General features: G+C 45.2%; 1 protein-coding gene across 1 annotated transcript in view; it reads left to right on the top strand.

Moving 5' to 3' along the window:
* CFAP65 (cilia and flagella associated protein 65) overlaps positions 1 to 22563 on the top strand; it is a 162307-nt gene that overhangs the window by 124650 nt on the left and 15094 nt on the right. The window contains exons 29-31 of the mRNA XM_082260096.1: positions 932 to 1146; positions 13406 to 13540; positions 17921 to 18211. Coding sequence (XP_082116222.1) covers positions 932 to 1146; positions 13406 to 13540; positions 17921 to 18211 — 641 coding nt within the window. The remainder of the gene's footprint in view (positions 1 to 931; positions 1147 to 13405; positions 13541 to 17920; positions 18212 to 22563) is intronic.

Genomic DNA, 22563 nt, shown 5'->3' with positions numbered 1-22563 from the left:
TTTGCTTTTAGGCTGAAAAGTTCAATTCTGGTCTCATCTGAGCAGAGCACCTTCTTCCACATGTTTGCTGTGTCCCCCACATGGCTTCTCACAAACTGCAAACAGGACTTCTTTCAACAATGGCTTTCTTCTTGTCACTCTTCCATAAAGGCCAAATTTGTGGAGCGCACGACCATAGTTGCCAACATTTGAAAAAAATTTCCAGGGACACTTTGCAGCACAGCTATCAATTACCACACCTACTTCCCTTAAGCTCCGCCCACTCTGCATAATTAATCTCGCCTACTTATCAGATTATAGAGTCTACTCAATATAGGGAGAATTACAGGAAATTGAAAAGGGAATTTCAAATTTAAGGCCACAGTAGCAGAGTTGGAATAATTCTCCCATTCAGCTGCACTACTTCTGTGTAACATTTATGGGCAGCCCGATTAACAGGCGCTTTCAGGGACAATATAAATTACCTGGGACAGGCTCCTATTTGAAGGGACTGTCCCTGGAAAAAGGGACAGCTGGCAAGTATGCACGACTAATAGCACCCTCCCCCTCCACAGATGCATACTTGCCTCAATCTCAGGGCTGCAGTTCCTTCCAGTCTGCAAATCTTCGCTGCCCTGGCTGAGTCTGCGCATCAGTGCCCCATAGACTTCTACAGGACCATATTCCCAGGCAGGAGAGGATCCCATGGATGTCTATGAGGCTGTAATGCACAGATGCGGCCAGGACAGTGAAGACTTGCACCACTGAATGTACACAAACCGTGAAACCTTTGCCATCAGATCAAGGTAATCATTATCTGTGAAGGGGAGGATGAGTTAGGTTAGGAAAAGCGAAAAAATAATAAATACGCTTTTTGAAAAGTACGTTTATCCTTGAAATAAGATCAAAAACTGTTTGCCGAATTCTATAACAGTTGTATTCTTTCATGCAGACTCTACCACCTATCAAGAACGGTGACTATGCCCGACCACCGGTCAGCCGAGACAGGGAGAGCCGCCGGGTGCAAAAAGAAAGTCAGAAATTTCGGGCTCGGCCGGACCCACCTCTGCCCATCCAGCTTCACCTGTCAGTGACGGGCAGATCTCACCACACACCGGATTTTCTGAATCAATTCCAGAACGACTTCCAGCGTCACTTCCAGCAGCGGTGAGTGGATCCCCGCCATGACTGTTATTTTTGTTATTAGTTCTTAGTGCATTACAGCTTATTCTCTGTCTAATGCTATCCAGGTACATATCAGGTTTGCATCAACTTTTTTTTTAAGATTCATTTGGATTGTCAGTTGTATTTTTTATTACTGCTGTACAGGGAATTGAAAGAAGCTGATACCAAGCAAAAATCAGGTACTTACATTACTTAATTTAAAAAATAGTGTGCATTTAAAGAATAACTCCACTTTTGTTAAAAAAAAAAAAAAAAAAAAAAAAAAAAAAAACATTCCCCTCTGGGTGATCTCTGTACATTGCAGGGATTTTACCAAACTTTATTGCAGATTCCTACCTTTTGTTATTCTGTGGAAATAGCTGTTTGTTTCTCTCTGTCCATATGCGGAGTGAATGTGAATGGGAGTTACTTTATATTTATCAATCAGGTGCTGCACCTGCAGGGCTCTAATGAGGAAAGTGGCAGTCTGCATCCTTTCGGATGTGATTTCCCTGTTAGGAGTATCTCACTAAAAATTAAATTTGTGTTGCAGGGGATGCCCACAATCAGACTTGTATCTTGGTGCAGACTTCTGGGAAAATCAGTAAGCCAATCACACAAGCAGGAAATGACATATTTGGGGGTTGTTCTGTATACCATCTGTGTACAGAACTACTCCAGTCTGCATTGCATTTTACAGAAGATCGTAGTGCTGCAGATTGAAAAGGGGGATTGTAAAGGCAGAAGGTTTTTTTTTTTTTATCTTAATGCATTCTATGTATTAAGATAAAAAAACCTGTGTACAGCAGCCTCCCTCAGCCCCCCTCATACTTACCTGAGCCCATCTTTATCAAGCGATGTTGCAGGAGTGTCTCAGCTGCCCGGGACTCTCCTCCTCATTGGCTAAGACAGCAGCCTGGCTCCCGCTGCTGTCAATCAAAGTCAGTCAGCCAATCAGAAGAGAGAGGGGGTGGGGCCAGGTCGGGGCTAAGTGTCTGAATGGACACAGGCAGTTGTGGCATGGCTTAGGTGCCCCCATAGCAAACTGCTTACTGTGGGGGCACTCAACAGGAGGGAGGGGCCACGATCACAGAACAGGCACCCGAAAAGAGGAGGATCTGGGCTGCTCTGTGCAAACACACTGCACAGAGCAGGTAAGTATAACATGTTTGTTATTTAAAAAAAAAAACAATTTAAAAACTAGACTTTGCAATCACTTTAATTACATTTAATTACAATATGACTTGTGTCTCAGTTGTATACACAATATTATTTTTTTTTTATTTGCAAATTATTTTCCCATGAAAGAAGAGGTACCCTTTAGGATTCATGTATGCTTTTTATATACCTGCCTTGAGCTCTGCCTTCTCTCTGAGAGTTTGCGCAATCCCCTCCAACCAGCCGGAGCCAGCTACACTGTAGGCTCAACTTTTACCACCCCCTGACTGCCCCCTGTCAACGACCCCTTTCACACGGGCGATCCGATCCGCCTGTCAGTTTTTCAGGCGGACCTGATCGGATGCTCCATGCATCCCTATGGGTTGTCAGCGGTGACATGTCTGCTGACACCCGCTGCTATCCGATCCGATCCTGTCCGTGAAATCTGGACGGATGGAAACCCCATTTTCCATCCGTATAGGGGATGGGATCGGATGAGAACAGTCTGTTCTCATCCGATCTCCCCATAGAGGACAACCGCCTGAGGAAAGGCGGTTTAACCTTAAAATACGTAGAGGGTTCTTCACTGTTAGAGCAGTAAGGATGTGGAATTCTCTTCCACAAGCAGTGGTATCAGCAGGGAGCATCGATAGTTTCAAAAAACTATTAGATGGGCACCTTAACGACCACAACATACAGGGGTATACAATGTACAACATACAGGGGTATACAATGTACGGTTAAAAGCAAACACACACACACATCATAGGTTGAACTGGATGGACTGATGTCTTTTTTCAACCTCGCTAACTATAACAGCCGGGATCTGACAGCTCCGTCTATGCACACAGCGTGGAGACGGAGCTGTCACCCGCCTGCTCAGCAGGGATCGGCGGATCGATTCCCACTGAGCAGAACGGACTCCGTCGGGCGGTGCGCCCGTGTGAAAGGACCCTTGTTGTTCTGTTTTTTGATTGCTGATAACATACAGCTCTACAGTCTGCAATATGCAAAATAATATCCGTAATTAAAATAGCTGTTGCAGCTCCTTTGTTAAACCTGAACGGGACAATACTTTAATAAATGCTTTTATAGCACTAATTGTAGTGTTTGGTAATAGTGGTGCCTATGGGAAATGTATTTTTCACAGGGAATTGACTACAGAAATACTAATATCTAATTTCCTGCTATGTCACCTGGTTTAAATTCTCTGGTCACTTCCTGATGGATATCAGTGGAAAAGCTTACGATATTACGGACTTTCTATTATACTCGGTAGCTGTGGGTTAGCCATAATTACAGTTGGCGAGTTCAAAGCTCCATTATTCGGCAATGTTAAACTTATAAATATGTTTTTTCTTTAAGAGTGCGCTGAAGCTTTAACCACTTAAGTACCGGGCCTATTTCTGACACTGGTTTTACAAATTAAAATCAGTATTTTTTGCTAGAAAATTACATAGAACTCCCAAACATTATAAAAAATGTTGTTTTCAGCAGAGACCCTAGAGGATAAAATGAAGATATTTGCAATATTTTATGTCGCACCGTATTTGCACAGCGGTCTTACAAACTTAAACAGTGCACATTAATGATTGCTTTTTCATTGCCGATACCGATATTTTGGTCATCGCGTATCGGTATCGGCCGATGTGGACCGATATTTCCATACATTTAAAACATTTTTTTTTCTTTTTACTTGTTTTTACTTGACAGATACTCTTGTGCAGGGATCTGGGGGTCTAGACCCCAAACCCCTCCTCTGCACTTAAAAGCATTCAAAACGCCAAGTTTGGCTGTTTTGATGCCCGGGCTGCTGTTAGAAATCGCGGGGCCCCGTACAGACTACCTGGCAGGGGCTCCCCAAGAAAATATTAAAGATATATTTAACTAAAATTACAACAAAATCACTATTATCAGACACAAATATAACATAACTCGCATAATTCCTGCTAAATCTAAAAAAAAAACTTTTTATGTTAAATAAAAAAGAAGATGAGATGAGAAAAATATACAGGCTGGGCAGTTGGAGCTCAGTGATCAGAGAGACAGAGAGAGAAACAAAGTTACAATTTACAAATAAACTCCTGAGCAGAGATAACATTAGAGCCTGTGCTGGGAGGGGGCCCACACAAGGGAGGGGGATTAGTGAGGGACAACTGTCTCTTTCTCAACAGATAAAAGCTGATAGCAGGGAGAGGGACAGATCAGATTCAGGTGCTGGAGGAAGATTTCTGTATTTGTTGTCCATCACTAATCCCCCTCTCTGTGTGGGCCCCCCTGTGTGCTCGGGCCCCCTACAAGAGGGCTGGTGGTCCCCCACTATCAGCGGCCCTGTTGATGCCTAATTATCAACATACTGTCAATCCATAACAACATAAATGGTACATTTTTCGTTGATCAATTACATAATCCGGGGTTACATGTGCTGAGCTTTTTTCAAACTGTTTTCAATCAATTCTGCTACTAATGTTTAGAAAATTGATAGTTTAGGCTCAAAAAATCCGACATGTCAGCTCGTTTTCTTTTTGCAAAAAAAGTTGCATTTCGATAATTGAAATTAGCCAATTAACATATTTTTTATTTATTGTTTGATCTTTTGCTTTTTTTAAGTTAAAGAAGAGATCTTATTGAACCTAGTTCTCTCCACAAAGAGGACCGGTCATCCTTATTCCTATTACAAGGGATGTTTACAATAATTCTTCTGCCAGACCTCCTCTGTATCTCTAAACAGGTGACCTGTAAACGCATCTAAAACGTTGCCTATGGAGATTTTTAAGTACTGTATTTTGTCACCATTCCACGAACGTGAGCAATTTTAAAGCGTGACATATTCGGTATCTATTTACTCGGCGTAACATCATATTTCACATTTTACATAAAAATTGGGGTATATATTGTATTTCGTTTTTTTTTGTAATTTATTAACCACTTGCTGCCCGCCCGCTGTCAAATGACGGCGGAGCGGTGCGGCTCTCGTTCTGGGACGATGTCATATGACGGCGACCAGTAAAGCTGCAACTGTGTGCCCCCAGGGGCACGTGGCACGGCAATCATGGGCGTGCCGGGTTCCTGGGACACGGCGCAACCCCGATCTCAGCAAAGAGCTTTGGCCGTTGCTCTTTACCCATGTGATTGGCTGTGCCGTTTATCGGCTCTCCTTGCCTCACACTCACAGTTTGTGAGGAGAGGAGAGCCGATCAGCACCATCTCCTCACAGGGGAGACATGTAAAGGTAATCAGGGCCCTGATCATCAGTGCCGTGATTACAATGCAGCCCCAAAGTGTCCATCAGTGACTCCAGTCTGTGCCCATCAGTTATGCCAATCATTGCCGCCCATCAGTTCCCATCAGGGCCACCTATCATTGCCCATAAGTGCCGCCTCTCTGTGTCCATCAGTGCCACCTATCGGTGCCCATCAGTGCCGCCTATCAGTGCCCATGAGAGCCGCCTATAAGTGCTGCATATCAGTGCCACCTATCAGTGCCCATGAGTGCCACCTATCAGTGCTCATCAGTGCTGTCTCCTATCAGTGCTGCATATTAGTGCCTCCTCATCAGTGCCGCCTCATCAGTGCCCATCAGTGCAGCCTCATCAGCGCACATCAGTGAAGGAGAAAAATTATTTATTTACAAAATATTCTGACAGAAACCAAAAAAAACTTTTTTTTCAAAAATTTTTAGCAAAAAAAAAAAGCAGAAACCCAGAAAGCTTTATTTGTGTAAAGAAAATGATCAAAAATTTGGGTACAGTGTTGTATGACCGCGCAATTGTCATTCAAAGTGCGACAGCATTGAAAACTGAAAATTGGTCTGGGCAGGAAGGGGGTGAAAGTGCCCGGTATTGAAGAAATTAAATTGTACTTTTTCCCCAAAAAATGGCATTTGAAAAACCACTACGCAAATATTGCGTGACATAAAAAGCTGCAATGATCGCCATCTTATTCCCTAGGGTCTCTGCTAAAAAACTAAAAAAAAACGCTACTCCAGCGATCTCCACTTGCTTTTGGGTCCATGCCAAGCCGCTGCCCTGCTGCATTATGAACACAGGAGGTCGCCCAACAGGAGGGACTCAACATGGGACAATTCAGAGAATGCTTTGTATTTTCTGAATGAATGCAAAGCATTCTCTGATTGGAGAAGGTGGAGAGGTAGAGCAGTGATGTCATGCTCTCCACCTCATCCAGTCAGAGAATGCTTTGCATTAGTTTTGAAAATACAAAGCATTCTCTGAATGGTGCCTGAGCCCAGTGGCTGACTACCTGTGTGCACAATGCAGCAGAGCAGCGGCTTGGCACGAACCAAGAAGCAAGTCGAGATCAGTGGAGTAGCGTTGTCTACTTCAGTGATTTACAGTTTCCAGGGGCATCGGCCAGGTACAGCATATACGTTTTTATCAGGTACATAAAAACGTCAGGTACGTCATATACATAGTTACATTGGTGCAAACTGGACCAACGTAAAACTATGTAAAAACAAACTATGCCTACGGCAGGACCGGTTAGTTCTTTGGAGAAAAGTGATCTCGGGCACCACATCCCTTGTCATTTCACAAACACAGACATCAATTCAAATGGTTGTGACTTCTCAGGTGCCAAGGAAACCACCACATACTTCATAAAAGCTCCATATTTTATTGTTACATAAATATAATAAAAGGTAATAACATTATCTATTGCGTACATATATACACCGCACCAGGTTTATTGGTTGTGTGCCATATGGCGATGACTTTTTAAATCTTATCACTTTTTAATACATTTAAGTGACAATAAAATATGGAGCTTTTATTAAGTATGTGGTGGTTTCCTTGGCACCCGAAAAGGCGCAACCATTTGAATTGATGTCTTTGTTTCTGTTCTCAAGAAAAAATATCGGCGGATTGGGATTTTACCGGCAACCAGACTATTAATTCAAAAAACGCAACACATAACACTAGGGGGATGCAACACATCCCACTAGGGGGACGCAACACATTACACTAGGAGAACGCAACACGTCACACTAGGGGAACGCAACACGTCACACTGGGAGAACGCAACACATCACACTAGGGGAACGCAACACATCACACTGGGAGAACGCAACACATCACACTGGGAGAACGCAACACATCACACTAGGAGAACGCAACATGTCACACTGGGAGAACGCAACACATCACACTAGGGGAGCCCAACACATCACACTAGGAGAACGCAACACGTCACACTAGGAGAACGCAACACGTCACACTAGGGGAACGCAACACGTCACACTAGGGGAACGCAAGACGTCACACTAGGGGAACGCAAGACGTCACACTAGGGGAACGCAAGACGTCACACTAGGGGAACGCAAGACGTCACACTAGGGGAACGCAAGACGTCACACTAGGAGAACGCAAGACGTCACACTAGGAGAACGCAAGACGTCACACTAGAAGAACGCAAGACGTCACACTAGGAGAACGCAAGACGTCACACTAGGAGAACGCAATACATCACACTGGGAGAACGCAACACATCACACTAGGGGAACGCAACACATCACACTAGGAGAACGCAACACGTCACACTAGGAGAACGCAACATGTCACACTGGGAGAACGCAACACATCACACTAGGGGAACCCAACACATCACACTAGGAGAACGCAACACGTCACACTAGGAGAACGCAACACGTCACACTAGGGGAACGCAAGACGTCACACTAGGGGAACGCAAGACGTCACACTAGGGGAACGCAAGACGTCACACTAGGGGAACGCAAGACGTCACACTAGGGGAACGCAAGACGTCACACTAGGGGAACGCAAGACGTCACACTAGGAGAACGCAAGACGTCACACTAGGAGAACGCAAGACGTCACACTAGAAGAACGCAAGACGTCACACTAGGAGAACGCAAGACGTCACACTAGGAGAACGCAATACATCACACTGGGAGAACGCAACACATCACACTAGGGGAACGCAACACGTCACACTAGGAGAACGCAACACGTCACACTAGGAGAACGCAACACGTCACACTGGGAGAACGCAACACGTCACACTAGGGGAACGCAACACGTCACACTAGGAGAACGCAACACGTCACACTAGGAGAACGCAACACGTCACACTATGGGAACGCAACACGTCACACTAGGGGAACGCAACACGTCACACTAGGGGAACGCAAGACGTCACACTAGGGGAACGCAAGACGTCACACTAGGGGAACGCAAGACGTCACACTAGGAGAACGCAAGACGTCACACTAGGAGAACGCAAGACGTCACACTAGGAGAACGCAAGACGTCACACTAGGAGAACGCAAGACGTCACACTAGGAGAACGCAAGACGTCACACTAGGAGAACGCAAGACGTCACACTAGGAGAACGCAAGACGTCACACTAGGAGAACGCAAGACGTCACACTAGGAGAACGCAAGACGTCACACTAGGGGAACGCAAGATGTCACACTAGGGGAACGCAAGATGTCACACTAGGGGAACGCAAGACGTCACATTAGGGGAACGCAAGACGTCACACTAGGGGAACGCAAGACGTCACACTAGGGGAACGCAAGACGTCACACTAGGGGAACGCAAGACGTCACACTAGGAGAACGCAACACGTCACACTAGGGGAACGCAACACATCACACTAGGAGAACGCAACACATCACACTAGAAGAAGTTAGAACGCAACACATCACACTAGGAGAACGCAACACATCACACTAGGAGAACGCAACACGTCACACTAGGAGAACGCAACACATCACACTAGGAGAACGCAACACATTACACTAGGAGAAAGCAACACATCACACTAGGAGAACGCAACACATCACACTAGAAGAAGTTAGAACGCAACACATCGCACTAGGAGAACGCAACACATTACACTAGGAGAACGCAACACATTACACTAGGAGAACGCAACACATCACACTAGAAGAACGCAACACATCACACTAGAGGAACGCAACACATCACACTAGGGGAACGCAACACATCACACTAGGAGAACGCAACACATTACACTAGGAGAACGCAACACATCACACTAGGAAAACGCAACACAACGCACTAGGGGAACGCAACACATTGCACTAGAGGAAAGCAACACATTGCTCTAGGGGAACGCAACACATTGCACTAGGGCAGGGGTGTCAAACTCCATTTCATCGTGGGCCGAATCAGTATTATGGTTGCCCTTAAAGGGCCAGTTGTATCTATAGAACTAGATGTCTAGAGCACCCCCCCCTTATGTCAGATGCCTGGAGCACCCCCCCCCCCCACCATTGGAAGTCAAGAGTTCCTCACCTTCTCACAGTGCACCCCCTTACCTTGTGATGCTGTTGGGAAGAAGCTTGGGTGGAGCTGGGAAGTGGAAAGTGCAGTCTGGAGGAGGACCAGAGGAGGGCTGGTGTCTACTGAATGTTAAGACCAGGGGAAGTGGAAAGGAGGGGGTGCTGTAGCTGCACAGAGAAGGATCTGTTGGAGGAGTTCTGTCTTCCTGGACTCCTGAGATGGGGGTGTGGGGGGATATGAGCCTCTTCGTGGCTGCATAGAGAAGTGCAGGATCTGGTGGAGGACTTCTGTCCTCCTCTCTGCTGCTGACTGCTGAGACAAGGGAGGGGCAACAATGAAGGGGGTTGCCGCAGCTGCAGGAGAAGTGCAAAGGCCTCATGAAATGGCCTGAAAGGCCGGATTCGGCCCTGGGGCCTTGTGTTTGACACGTGTGCACTAGGGGATTGCAACACATTGCACTAAGGGAGCGCAACAAGTCGCACTAGGAAAGCACAACACATAGCACTAGGGGAACGTAACACATCACACTAGGGGAGCAAAACACATGGCACTAGGGGAGCGCAACACATGGCAATAGGGGAGCGCCCACCCATCACCATGCAGCAGGTTCAGGGACAACTTGCTTGACAGGATCAGAGACGCTGCTCTTCACAAATAATGAAGCTGTTCAACCATAAAAAGGTCAGAGGTTGGGGTAAAATATGGAAGCCTAAAGTTGTGCAGCAAGTTGCAGAGATTAGTGCTCATAAATTTTAGTGCTGCCTGTCAGATATCAAAGAATCATCAGACATCACTAAAATCACCTTTCCTTTCAAACTGCAGCTGCAGTAATTCTCTGAAAATGCAATATGGCCGCCTGGAGCTGTTCTGTACACAGAATGTATACTGACCACACCCCCAGAAACATAATTTCCTGCTTGTGTGATTGGCTCACCAATTTTCCCAGAAGTCTGCACTAAGATACAAGTCAGATTTCTGGCATCCCCTGCAACAAAAAAAAACATTTTTGGTGAGATACTCCCAATAGGAACACGTCTAAAGGGATGCAGGCCCAGCAGCTTTCCTTATTAGTGCTCTGAAGCTGCACAGCTGATTGATAATTATGAAACCACTCCCATTGGACCCACTCAGCACAGAGGAACAAACAGGGATTTCTTCAGAATAACAAAAAGTAGGACTCTGCAATAAAGGTCGTTATAATCCCTGCAATGTACAGAGATCACCCAGAGGGGAATGTTTTTTTCTCAACAAAAGCGGAATTACGCTTTAATCCATGAAGGCTAAACCTAATACTGTTGGTTGACCACAAGGTGGCAATGCAGAGCCTCTTTTTAAAGGAAAATTAAAGTATCTACAGTCAAATCTTGTTTAGAATTAGATTCTCCCTCCGCGCTTTGCAGATCGTCAAATAATGTCACCAACGAACTGCGCATGTGCAGTGTTGAGGTCACGCCAGCTGTAAACAAGGCAGACCGCTGTTCTGTCACAGAGGAAGATGAACATGTTGTGTTTCTGCTAAGCACGGATCATTGTCTTCCTCCAGTCAGACCATCCCCCACACGGTTAGTAATCATTCCCTAGGGACATGCTTAACCCTTTGATCGCCCCTGATGGTAACCCCTTTCTAGCCAGTGTCAGATTTGTCCGCCGCAATGTCGCAGTCCCATTAAAAATCGCTGATCGCTGCCATTACTAGTAAAAAAAAATAAAAAATTCCATAAATCTATCGCACAGTTTATAGACGTGATAACTTTTGTGCCAACCAATCAATATACGCCTATTGGGATTTTTTTTACCAAAAATATGTAGCAGAATACAAATTGGCCTAAATTGAGGAATAAATTAGATTTTTTTACATTTTTTTTTTTTTTTATTGGGTATGTTTTATATCAGAAAGTAAAAAATATTTTTTTTTATTTTTCAAAACTGTTGTTTTTTTGTTTATAGCGCGAAATATAAAAAATGCTGAGGTGATCAAATACCACCAAAAGAAAGTTTTATTTGAGGGGAAAAAAGGACATCAATTTTATTTGGGTACGTCTGCGCAATTGTCCGTTAAAGTAACACAGTGGCGTATCGCAAAAAAATGGCCTGGTCATTAAAGGGTTAAAACCTTCCAGGTCTGAAGTAGTTAATGCGACTCTGAAGCGACTTTCAGGGAATGCCTGAATAATCTTCCTGTAATGTCGGATCCAAATCACATCAATATAGATGAGGATCCGACTTGGATTAAAGTCTATGGGCACAAATCGGATAGAAGTCTCCTTGAAGTAGTACAGGAACCTTTTCTGAAGTTGGAGCGACTTCAGTAACGCTAATTAGGACAGCGCTCATTGACTAACATGGGATTTCACATGTCATGCGACTTGGGGTTTTACAAGTTGGATACCAAGTCGCGGCAGTGTGAACTGAGCCCTATTGGAGTTTACATGGTGGATATGAGCACTTAATTTAAAAAAAAGAAGGTTTAATAATACTTTAACCACTTAACGTCTAGCCACGTAGATCTACGTCGGCTGACTTTGCAGGGTTATACCGGGATGATGCCTCTAGCTAGAGGCATCATCCCGATACCGTGGTTTGAAGCCGACGGTCGGCTTTCCGTCGGTAACGACCGATGCGGCTCGGGAGCCGCTCGATCGTTACCCGGGGGGGCGGGGGGGCGGGGGGGCGGGAGGGGACGTCCCCCCCTCCCGCCACCTTCCGTGGCTTTGCTCGGGGCTCCCCGTCCCACCGGGAGCCCCGAGCACCCAGCCGGCATGTCCGCCGGCTGGATGGAGTCCCGATGAATGCCGGAAACGGCATCGATCGGGTCTCCGATGATGTAACCCGGAGGCGGCGTCCATGACGTCACTTCCGGGTTACTGTGCTGCAAAAGGCGGCAGATTTGAAAAACGGCTGTATGCAAAAATGCAGTTTTCGGCGTTTTGCACACATGAAAGTGTAGTGAAGGGGGTCTAGGGTCTTTTAGACCCTCGATCCCTCCATAAAGAGTACCTGTCACTACATATTGGTGTCACAAGGGATGTTTACATTGCTTGTGACAGCAATAAAAGTGATAAGATTTTTTTTTTTTAAAAAAACCTGTAATAAAGTTAAAAAAAAGAAAAAATAAATAGGAAAAAAAAAAAAAAATGTAGCCGCCCCCGTCACCGTTAGCTCGCGCACAAAAAAAAAACGTATACGCAAGTCGAGCCGCGAATGAAATCGCTGTTCAAACCACACATGTGAGGTATCGCCGCGATCGCCAGAGCATGGGCAATAACTTAAAAAAAAGAGCTACACTCTAACTCAAAACTGGTAACCGTTAAATAAATTTAAAGCGTCGCAGATTGAGATCTCTATTGACCGTAGTTTGTCGCCATCCCACGGGGGGGCGCAATTTTAAACCGTAACATGTTGGGTATCTATTTACTCGGCGTGACATCATCTTTCACAATATACAAAAAAAATGGGCTAACTTTACTGTTTAGTATTTTTTAAATGCAGTGAAATGTGATTTTTCAAATTTTTTCCCAAAAAATGGCGTTTTAAAGACCGCTGCGCAAATACCGCGTGACTAAAAATTTTGCAATGACCGACATTTTATTCTCCAGAGTCTATGCTAAAATATATATATATATATATATATATATATATATATATATATATATATAATTTTTGGGGGTTTTAAGTAGTTTTCTAGCAAAAAATACTGATTTAAACTTGTAAACAAAAAGTGTCAAAAATAGGCTTAGTGGTAAAGTGGTTAAATACGTGATTCTGCGTTTGTAACTCATGTAGCTTGCAATGCTGTGTTTTTTTATTTACTGTTCAGGCTGCCCAAGAAGAAGATGGAAAAGGCCGTTCCTGTGACCCTTCAGCCAGAGACCGGAGAACCGGAGAGACAACCTGGAAAACCCACCGAAGCCATGCGAGAAATGGCTACAGACATCATGGCGGCAGTGATTAGGTGATACGACAAACCTATTGTCTCTGTTGAGTATTAAAGGAGAAAGCTGCAATTTGGTGATCGGTGGAAACAAAGACAAAAGCTGGAATATCATCTTTCAGCCTTGAAATTACATGTTTATGAAATAGGAAGGTTACCTTTCAGGAATAATACAAAAAGTGGTCACCACCTCCACCTATAACTGGTCTTAATGGTAAGGAGCACTGGAAGGGCGGACGCAGGTCAAAAAAAATGATGAGATTTCCAGTCACTACTTACCAACCAGCCAGCGACCAACCAAATTGACCTGTCTAACATTGTGCGTTAAAAACAGGGGTTTAGTTGCACACATTTGCAAATACATGCGCAAGCTGCAGGCCCCGGCAAGGCACCCTGATATTTGCAGGCCCTAAGGGCTCTTTCACACACACTGTCCGTCGGACGGACTCCATTTTTTTCAGCGGGGGATCGATCCGCCGATTCCCCCCGCTGAGCAGGAGGATGACAGCTGTGTCTCGTCGCTGTTTGTGGAGACACAGCTGTCAGTTCCCCATGCATCTCTATGGGGAATCGGATGGGAACGGACTGTCGGTCTGTTCTCATCCGATCCGCTGGACGGATGGAAAATATGGTTTCCATCCGTCCAGATTTGACGGATCGGATCGGATGTCAGCGGACATGTCTCTGCTGACATCCGATGCCCCATAGGGATGCATGGGGGGGCTGTTCGGATCCGCCAAAAAAACTGACAGGCGGATCTGAACGGTCCACCTGTGTGAAAGGGGCCTCTACAATTTAAAGAGTCTCCACAATGAGAGCACATGTATTCTGATTGGATAGATGGAGGACAGGTGACTGGAGGGAGCCCACCCCTCCTTAAAGGCACAGGGTCACACTGAACGCCCAGCACATAGCACAATGGCAGCAAAGGTGTCAGTGCATTGCCTGCCTCAATATAAATATCAACGATAATACCTTTCAGGAAAACCGCGAAATAAGCTATTGATATACAAATATGGTAACTGTGTTACCTGCAAGAAAATATGTAGTTCTGTCAATCCTAGTGAGATCTCTGCCAGACAGTAGAGCCGGTGCTCTATCAGAATAGCGCTACCTATCAGATTCTGCAACTGGAAGTGACGTTCGGACGAGAACAACTTACTGTGCATGCACCATGCATTCCAACATGGCGGCTATGCGTTCCAATCGTTTTCCTAATGTGACAGAACACGAAGCAGTGGCGGACATCTTCTTACACCCACACAAGTCTTGAATTTTACATTTATTTTAGCAGTAAACTCACCTTATAGACTGAAATACCACGACCGAGTGCCATAGTCTATTTCACTAGATAATCATTTTATTGCTGAGCAGTGCGGGGTGTACCAAGATGGCCGTCGCCACCTTCTACCTGCAGGTTTTTCATTATATTTTCCGTAGCACTGCCCCCTTGAAGACTGCTGGATAACACACTTTCGGGTCCCCCTGGGTTACTGTTAGCAACACTGGCATTTACAATTTCACACTTTACTTCTTGGCTCAGTCAATGATCAGTCCAGGGGTTTGTAGTTGTTTTTTTAAATAGGGATGGGAGAAGGGAAGAGTGGGATACTCCAAATTAACTATTCACAAGTTGCGAGGACTTCTGTCTGAAGATGCAGCCAGGCTGCTGATCCACCTTGCCACTTAGGTAGATTTGGGGTTTTGGGTCTCTAGCCAGAAGACTTGATGAACTACATTTCTCTTCAGGACACTCTCCTAAGTATCCCCTTTCTGGACTGCTGACACCCATCCACTGACTATCCTACTTTTGGGGTGGCCCCCCTCAGGTCAGGCTCCTTGACACGATACCCTGTACTCACGATACTGTTTTTCTAAGGTCTCCAGTGTCTCCCCTCCTTGTCAGCTCCTGGACCTCTGGGTTCAGCTCTGTTCCCCTGGCCCTCAGGACGACCTCCTGATGCCACGTGCCACTGCTACAGAGGAGGAGACAGCCGCCACCCTCCCTCCGGGACTCTTTTCACCAGCCAAAGACCCTGCAGCACATGTGCTCCTGGCTTTTATACAGTATCCCATAATGCACTGAGGCAGCTGGTCTCTGCCAATCACTGGGGCTGTATCAAAGCCTGCATACCCATTGGCCAGGTTTCCTCCCACTGTCCAACATGCCTCCCTATTGGACCAGTGTGAAACACTATCTAGACTCAATGAATCACACACTGAGCAGACCTAACTCACAGATCCTGCTCTCTGGTAGGCAGAAAGCAATATAGATTTCCCTGCTGCTCCTCTGATAGGCAGACAGAGCCAAAAACTATACTCACTCTCTAGCACCTACCTAGGAGGGTACATTACTGTATTACAATAAGAATAGAAATGTAATACTGTCATTCAGTCTATAAGGTGAGTTTACTGCTAAAATAAATGTAAAAATTAAGACTTGCGTGGGTGTAAGATGTGCGCCGCCGCTTTGTGTTCTGTCACATTAGGAAACCTATTGGAAAGCGGCCATGTTGGAACGTATGGTTCATGCGCAGTAGGTTGTTCTCGTCCGAGCGTCACTTCAGGTTGCAGAATCTGATAGGTATCGCTATTCTGATAGAACACCCCTCTTCCCCTTCTGAAGACCCCTGGGATTTATGACATAATTTGCCTAGACCTGGAAACCAGGAAGTAACTGAAGAATTGTGTAAAACAAAAAAATTTTAAAACAAATTTGATCTACGTTCCTATCTGTGCACTAAAGATGAGCAGCATGAGGATTGCAAATAATCAATTTTGATTAAGAAATTGAAGTTCTGCTTTAAAATGTGTCTTTCCTGGTTCTTCCCACCACCCCCCATCAACATGCTAATGACAATGTTACATAAAACCTTCATCAGTTACCTTGTTTTAGATCTAGTTATTTCATTACTGGGTCTCTGGGTTTCTCTATGTATTGTAGGCAGATCATGATTGGTGGGAGGGGCCAGCAGGGTGTTGTACAGAGCTTCCTGAAAACATCACAGCACCAGGGCTGCTGTTAGAAACCACGGGGCCCCATACAGACAAGCCAACATGGGGGCCCCATACAGACAAGCTGACTCGGGGCCCCATACAGACAAGCCGACATGGGGGCCCCATACAGACAAGCTGACTCGGGGGCCCCATACAGACAAGCTGACATGGGGGCCCCATACAAACACGATGACATGGGTGCCCTATACAGACAAGCTGACTCGGGGGCCCCATACAGACAAGCCGACATGGGGGCCCCATACAGACAAGCCGACATGGGGGCCCCATACAGACAAGCCAACATGGGGGCCCCATACAGACAAGCTGACTCGGGGGCCCCATACAGACAAGCCGACATGGGGGCCCCATACAGACAAGCTGACTCGGGGGCCCCATACAGACAAGCTGACTCGGGGGCCCCATACAGACAAGCTGACTCGGGGGCCCCATACAGATAAGCCGACATGGGGGCCCCATACAAACATGCTGACTCGGGGGCCCCATACAGACAAGCTGACTCGGGGGCCCCATACAGACAAGCTGACTCGGGGGCCCCATACAGACAAGCCGACATGGGGGCCCCATACAAACATGCTAACACAGGGGCCCCTATGCAGACAAGCTGACATGGGGGCCCCATACAGACAAGCTGACTCGGGGGCCCCATACAGACAAGCCGACATGGGGGCCCCATACAGACAAGCTGACTCGGGGGGCCCCATACAAACATGCTAACACAGGGGCCCCTATGAAGATAAGCTGACATGGGGGCCCCATACAAACACAATGACACGGGGGCCCCATACAGACAAGACAAACTTATTTTTTTTATTGAGTCTAATAGTGGGCATGGGTCTATGCCTCTGGCGCCCAACCTGCGGCCCTTTGGTAATTGATATGGGGCCCTCGGCCCTCAGCAGTCTGTAGGGGGAACATTAATTAGGGTGATAGCATTGATCTCTACTATCCTCATGTAACATCTTCCCAGTTTCCTATTGTCTTCTGCAGCATATTCCCACCCAGGGCCGGGACAAGGGGTGGGCGGGAGGGAGCGGTTGCCCTGGGAGCAATCGTTTACTGGGTATAGGATCCTCTAAGCTTGCATATAATATATAGGGGAGGGAGGGCGCAGTTTGGCATCTTTGCCCTGGGCACTGGATGACCTTGTCCCAGCACTGTTCCCATCCAACAATGTATCCTTTCTTCAATCTCTGACCCTCATTTCCTCTATTAGGTTTGCAGTCTCTGACCGTCCTCTCAACCATTACATATACTGAACATTATGTGTGGCCCTTTGGTGATGTCAGGGGCCACATTGGAGGCCCCCTTTAGCTCATGCATTGCCAACCACTGCTCTATGGTGGTATTTTACCTTCATCTACAAATTTCCCATTGTTCTGGCAGGAATCTCCTGGATGATCAGCAGTTTCACGAAGCGCTGAAGGAGATACAGAACGATCCTCTGCCATACTTCAGCCAATTTCGCAGCCAAGAAATCTCCCCTGAAACTTCCAGCATCCCATTGGCTGAAGAACTTAGTTCAGAACACACGCCATCCGATGCCATGACCGCGGAGGCAGAGGAGGAGGTGGACAAGTCATCCATGTCTCAGTTCATAACGGCCCCAGAACACAAAAAGAGTGACGCTGAACAAACTGGTTTAGGACAAGAGGAGCTGAAAGAAACGATCAAAAGGTAAATAACCTTGGGAATGGTAATTCAGGGGCAAGTAATCACCATTCTATTGATTACCCACTAGAGGGCGCTGATACATCACACCTCAAACAGGTTATTTCTGTCTGTACACATAGGCATATCTCTCAACTGTCCCTGATTTGAAGGGACTGTCCCTGAGTTGAAAAAAAGTCCCTCTCTCCCTCTTTAGTCCTCATGTGTCCCTCATTTTGGTCTGATTTATAAAGTTGTATAAAAAAAGCACTATTTATCTTTCAAAAAAGTGTTTCCCAATGCTAAACCTTTCATCCAATTTCTAAATTTCTGCATTGGTAAATGTCAAAAGCCAATATAAAGGAAAAGTATTGGGGGGGGGGGGGGGGGTAGCACTTGTGGGTTTTACATATTTTTATTTATTTTATTTTTTTTGTATAATTCTGCTTTAACCACTTGCCGACTGCCTAACGACTATTTACGTCGGCAGTCAGCCCCTCACAGGCAAAGCGATGTAGGTCTATGTCGCTAGCCTGTGAGGCTCTGGGGAGCGAGCGCGCGCCGCCGTGTTTACATTAGCCGCCTGCCTTTCTCCCGGTGGAACCGACAATCTCGAGTGAGCGGCGGACATCGGGCCTGATGTCCGCCGCACACCCGCGATTGTCGGTTACACCGGGAGAAAGGCAGGCGGCTAATGTAAACACAGCCGCCTGTCATTCTCCCTTGTGTAACAGCAGAGATCATATGGTCCTGCTATGTAGGACCATAGATCTCTGCTGTTACGCTGTTACATCACTAGCCACATCCAATCACAGTTAAAAACACGCCCCTAGGGACACACTTAACCCCTCCTTCTCTAATAAAGTTAACCCCTTCCCTGCCAGTGTCATTTTTCCAGTAACAGTGCATATGTATAGCACTGATTACTGTAGCAATGTCACTGGTAACCCCAAAAGTGTCAAAAATGTCAGTCAAGGGTCCGATCTGTCCGCCGCAATGTCGCAGTCCCTCAAAAAAAAAAAAATCGCAGATCGCCGCCATTACTCGTTAAAAAAAAATAAATAAAAATGACAAAAATCTTTCCCTTAGTTAGTAAACGCAATAACTTTTGCGCAAACCAATCAAAATACGCTTTTTGCGATTTTCTTTTTACCAAACATATGTAGCAGAAAACAAATTGGCCTAAAATGTTAAAAAATTTTGATTTTTACCGTTTTTTGGGGGGGAATTTCATATAAAAAAACACCAGTCATTTGCTGGTCAGTTGCATTTTTAAAGTGTTACATACTACATGTTGGTACGTGTTTAAAAGCGCACCAAAAATGCACATCCTCATTGAAATGTAATAAAAACACATCAAATTCTTTTTTTTTTAGCCACCTGTCCATGTTTCACAGGTGCATGCTAATGTCAAGCAACCAAGAAATATGTCAAAAATGCATATACGTTTTTAATGCATTTTTGCAATATATGCTTTTTTAATGCGTTTTTGCAGTGTAGCTGTGTGAAAGCAGCCAAAAACGCTCTGCAACCACAGAGCATTTGTGTAAAGTGTTTTTTTTAGGATTTAAAGAAATACTTTTTTATGCATTTTTGTTCTACTTTTTAATAACCACTTGCTGACTGCCTTATAGCACTTTTACTGCTACAGGGTGGCAGCTGTGGGCAGAATCACACATATATATATGAGATTCTGCCTTTCAGCCTGCAGGGTGCGCATGCGTACTGCAGGCAGGCCGTTTCTGCTGTAATAATTCACAGCAGAAGCTGATCTGCAGGTCCTGGGGACTCGATGTCCTCCGGCTCCCCGCCGATCGTTATTAAAACACGGAGAGCTGAGATATGCCTATGTAAGCAAGGTTTATCCCAGTTCTGATAGGGGGGGAGGGGGTGATCCTGTGTCTCTGACCTAGTGAAAGCAGGACACTGTGTACACAAAAACACTGGCTAGGCACACAGTTAACCCTTTGATCACCCTAGTTGTTAACCCCTTCCCAGCCAGTGTCAGTAGTACAATGACAGTGCATATTTTTAGCACTGATCACTGTATTAGTGTCACTGGTCCCCACAAAGTGTCAGTTAGTGTCCGATAGCCCACCGCAATATCGTAGTCCTGCTATAAGTAGCTGATCGCCACAATTGCTAGCATAAAAAAAATAAATAACAATACAAATTCCTCAAATATATCCCATAGTTTTTAGAAAAAGTGTGTAACACCAAAAGTATGAAAACTAGGCCTCTGACACTAGAGGACCCCTTGATCACGTTCTATTGGGCGAAACGCATCGGGGAGGAGACACTAGTGCTGATGTCAGGCCACTGTCCGATACCGGGTCGGTAGTGGCACCCATTGTCATATGTTTTTATGATTCATTTTATTTTGGCTTTTAACATACACATCCAATAAATACTACACTATGGAGGCTTCATCTGGCTTCCGATGAGCTTTATTACCACAGCTACATGTGGATGGTGCCAGTTGATGAACAGCCATCCCCACAACAGATGGCCGGATCTACACTGAGTGCGTGTTTGCTGCTGTAATGGCAGCCAGCTTTTCCGGTGAGTGTCCATTTCACAGGGGTGCGGTGGATGATTCTGGAGCACTGTACTGGGTCACTTCTTCACTTTTCAAGTCCCCACCAATTTTTTGTGCACATTCTTTGTGCTTTCACCAATAAGTTTATATTGCTGATCCTATCATGGGACTATGCATCTAAATCTATATTTTGCACTATATTGTTTTTTTGCTTTTTTTTTTTATTGTTGATTTTCATTCAAGATTGGATTTATAAATATAATTTATTTTTTTTTTTTTTATTGTTTGTTTGTTTTTACTTTTTGGACTTTATTTCCATGTGTTGTCAATTTATAACACAGTATTCACATTTCATTGTTGTTCATTTACTTTTGGCGTTAACACACGTTTTCTTAAGATTATTTATAATTTTGGTATATTACTTATCTGTGTCAGGTGCTCCATGGACCGGGGGGGGGGGGGGCGGCAGACGGACCGCCCGAGCCCACCCTTTTTTTTAGCCTGTAAGGCCTCGTACACACGCACCGATTGTTGGCCGTGAAATTTCGGCCAACGTCTGATCGGCCGATTGTCGGCTTGTTAGTATGATGCTTCCGACAACTGACTGCGACTTTTTGGCCGAACAAAATCTGGTGTGCATGCTATAAAATTTTTGTTGGCCGTCAACAGAACGGCCGATTGTTCGTCAGTCAGTACAGATTTCGGCAGACAAAAATCTGATGAGCAAGACTGGGCATGCAAGAAAAAACACACTGAAAGTAAACCAGCACATGACATCACTTCTGAAGTTGGTTGTTGTTGGCCGAAAAAATTTGTGTGCAGTCTAGGCACATTCCAACCAACACAACAACACTGGACAAAAAAGAAGAAAAAGATTAGATGGCTGACATGGGTTCACCTGTTGCCAACCAATACCACCACATCCCCAAAATACTATTAAAGAAAAAGAGAGAAGGTGTTCGATGGACTGACTGGGCAGCCAAAGAACCACCAATAGATATAGGACTTTAAAGGTGGTATGGTTATGGCAGAGACAGACAATCAAGAGAAAATTGGTTTAAAAATACAAGTTTAATTCATTTTGCAATATAAAATATACAAAGGACACATCCAATGAATAAAAAACATGAACATTGATCCATGATAAAATTGATACAATTGATACAGACAATGTGATGTTTCGAACCAAGGAGATACATGGGGTCACCGGGGTCCTACATGTTTCGCCATTTCAATGGCTTCGTCAGGGACCAAATGACTTATGCCCTCTCAGGTGATACTTATCTGTTGAACCAACCTGAGAGGTCATAAGTCATTTGGTCCCTGACGAAGCCATTGAAATGGCGAAACATGTAGGACCCCGGTGACCCCATGTATCTCCTTGGTTCGAAACATCACATTGTCTGTATCAATTGTATAAATTTTATCATGGATAAATGTTCATGTTTGTTATTCATTGGATGTGTCCTTTGTATATTTTATATTGCAAAATGAATTAAACTTGTATTTTTAAACCAATTTTCTGTTGATTGTCTGTCTCTGCCATAACCATACCACCTTTAAAGTCCTATATCTATTAGTGGTTCTTTGGCTGCCCAGTCAGTCCATCGAACACCTTCTCTCTTTTTCTTTAACACTGGACAAAAGATGGCCGAACGGGTGGGCCAATAATCGGTGCGTGAGTACGAGGCTTAAGAGCCTCTGGCTCTAGTCAAATGGTTTAAAAAAAAGCCCCATTGAACTACTCCATGCGTCCTGCGCTTATGTAGATTAGGGGGTCGGACACATGGATGGGGGGGGGGCGGCGCCCCTGCGCCCCATATGCACCAGCCACCACTGG

Source organism: Pelophylax lessonae (assembly GCF_965119305.1).
Source record: "Pelophylax lessonae genome assembly, chromosome: 6".
In the NCBI taxonomy this organism is placed as follows: Eukaryota; Metazoa; Chordata; class Amphibia; order Anura; family Ranidae; genus Pelophylax; species Pelophylax lessonae.
Note: the sequence above shows the minus strand (reverse complement) of the source record. Positions and strands in the feature narration are given on the sequence as shown.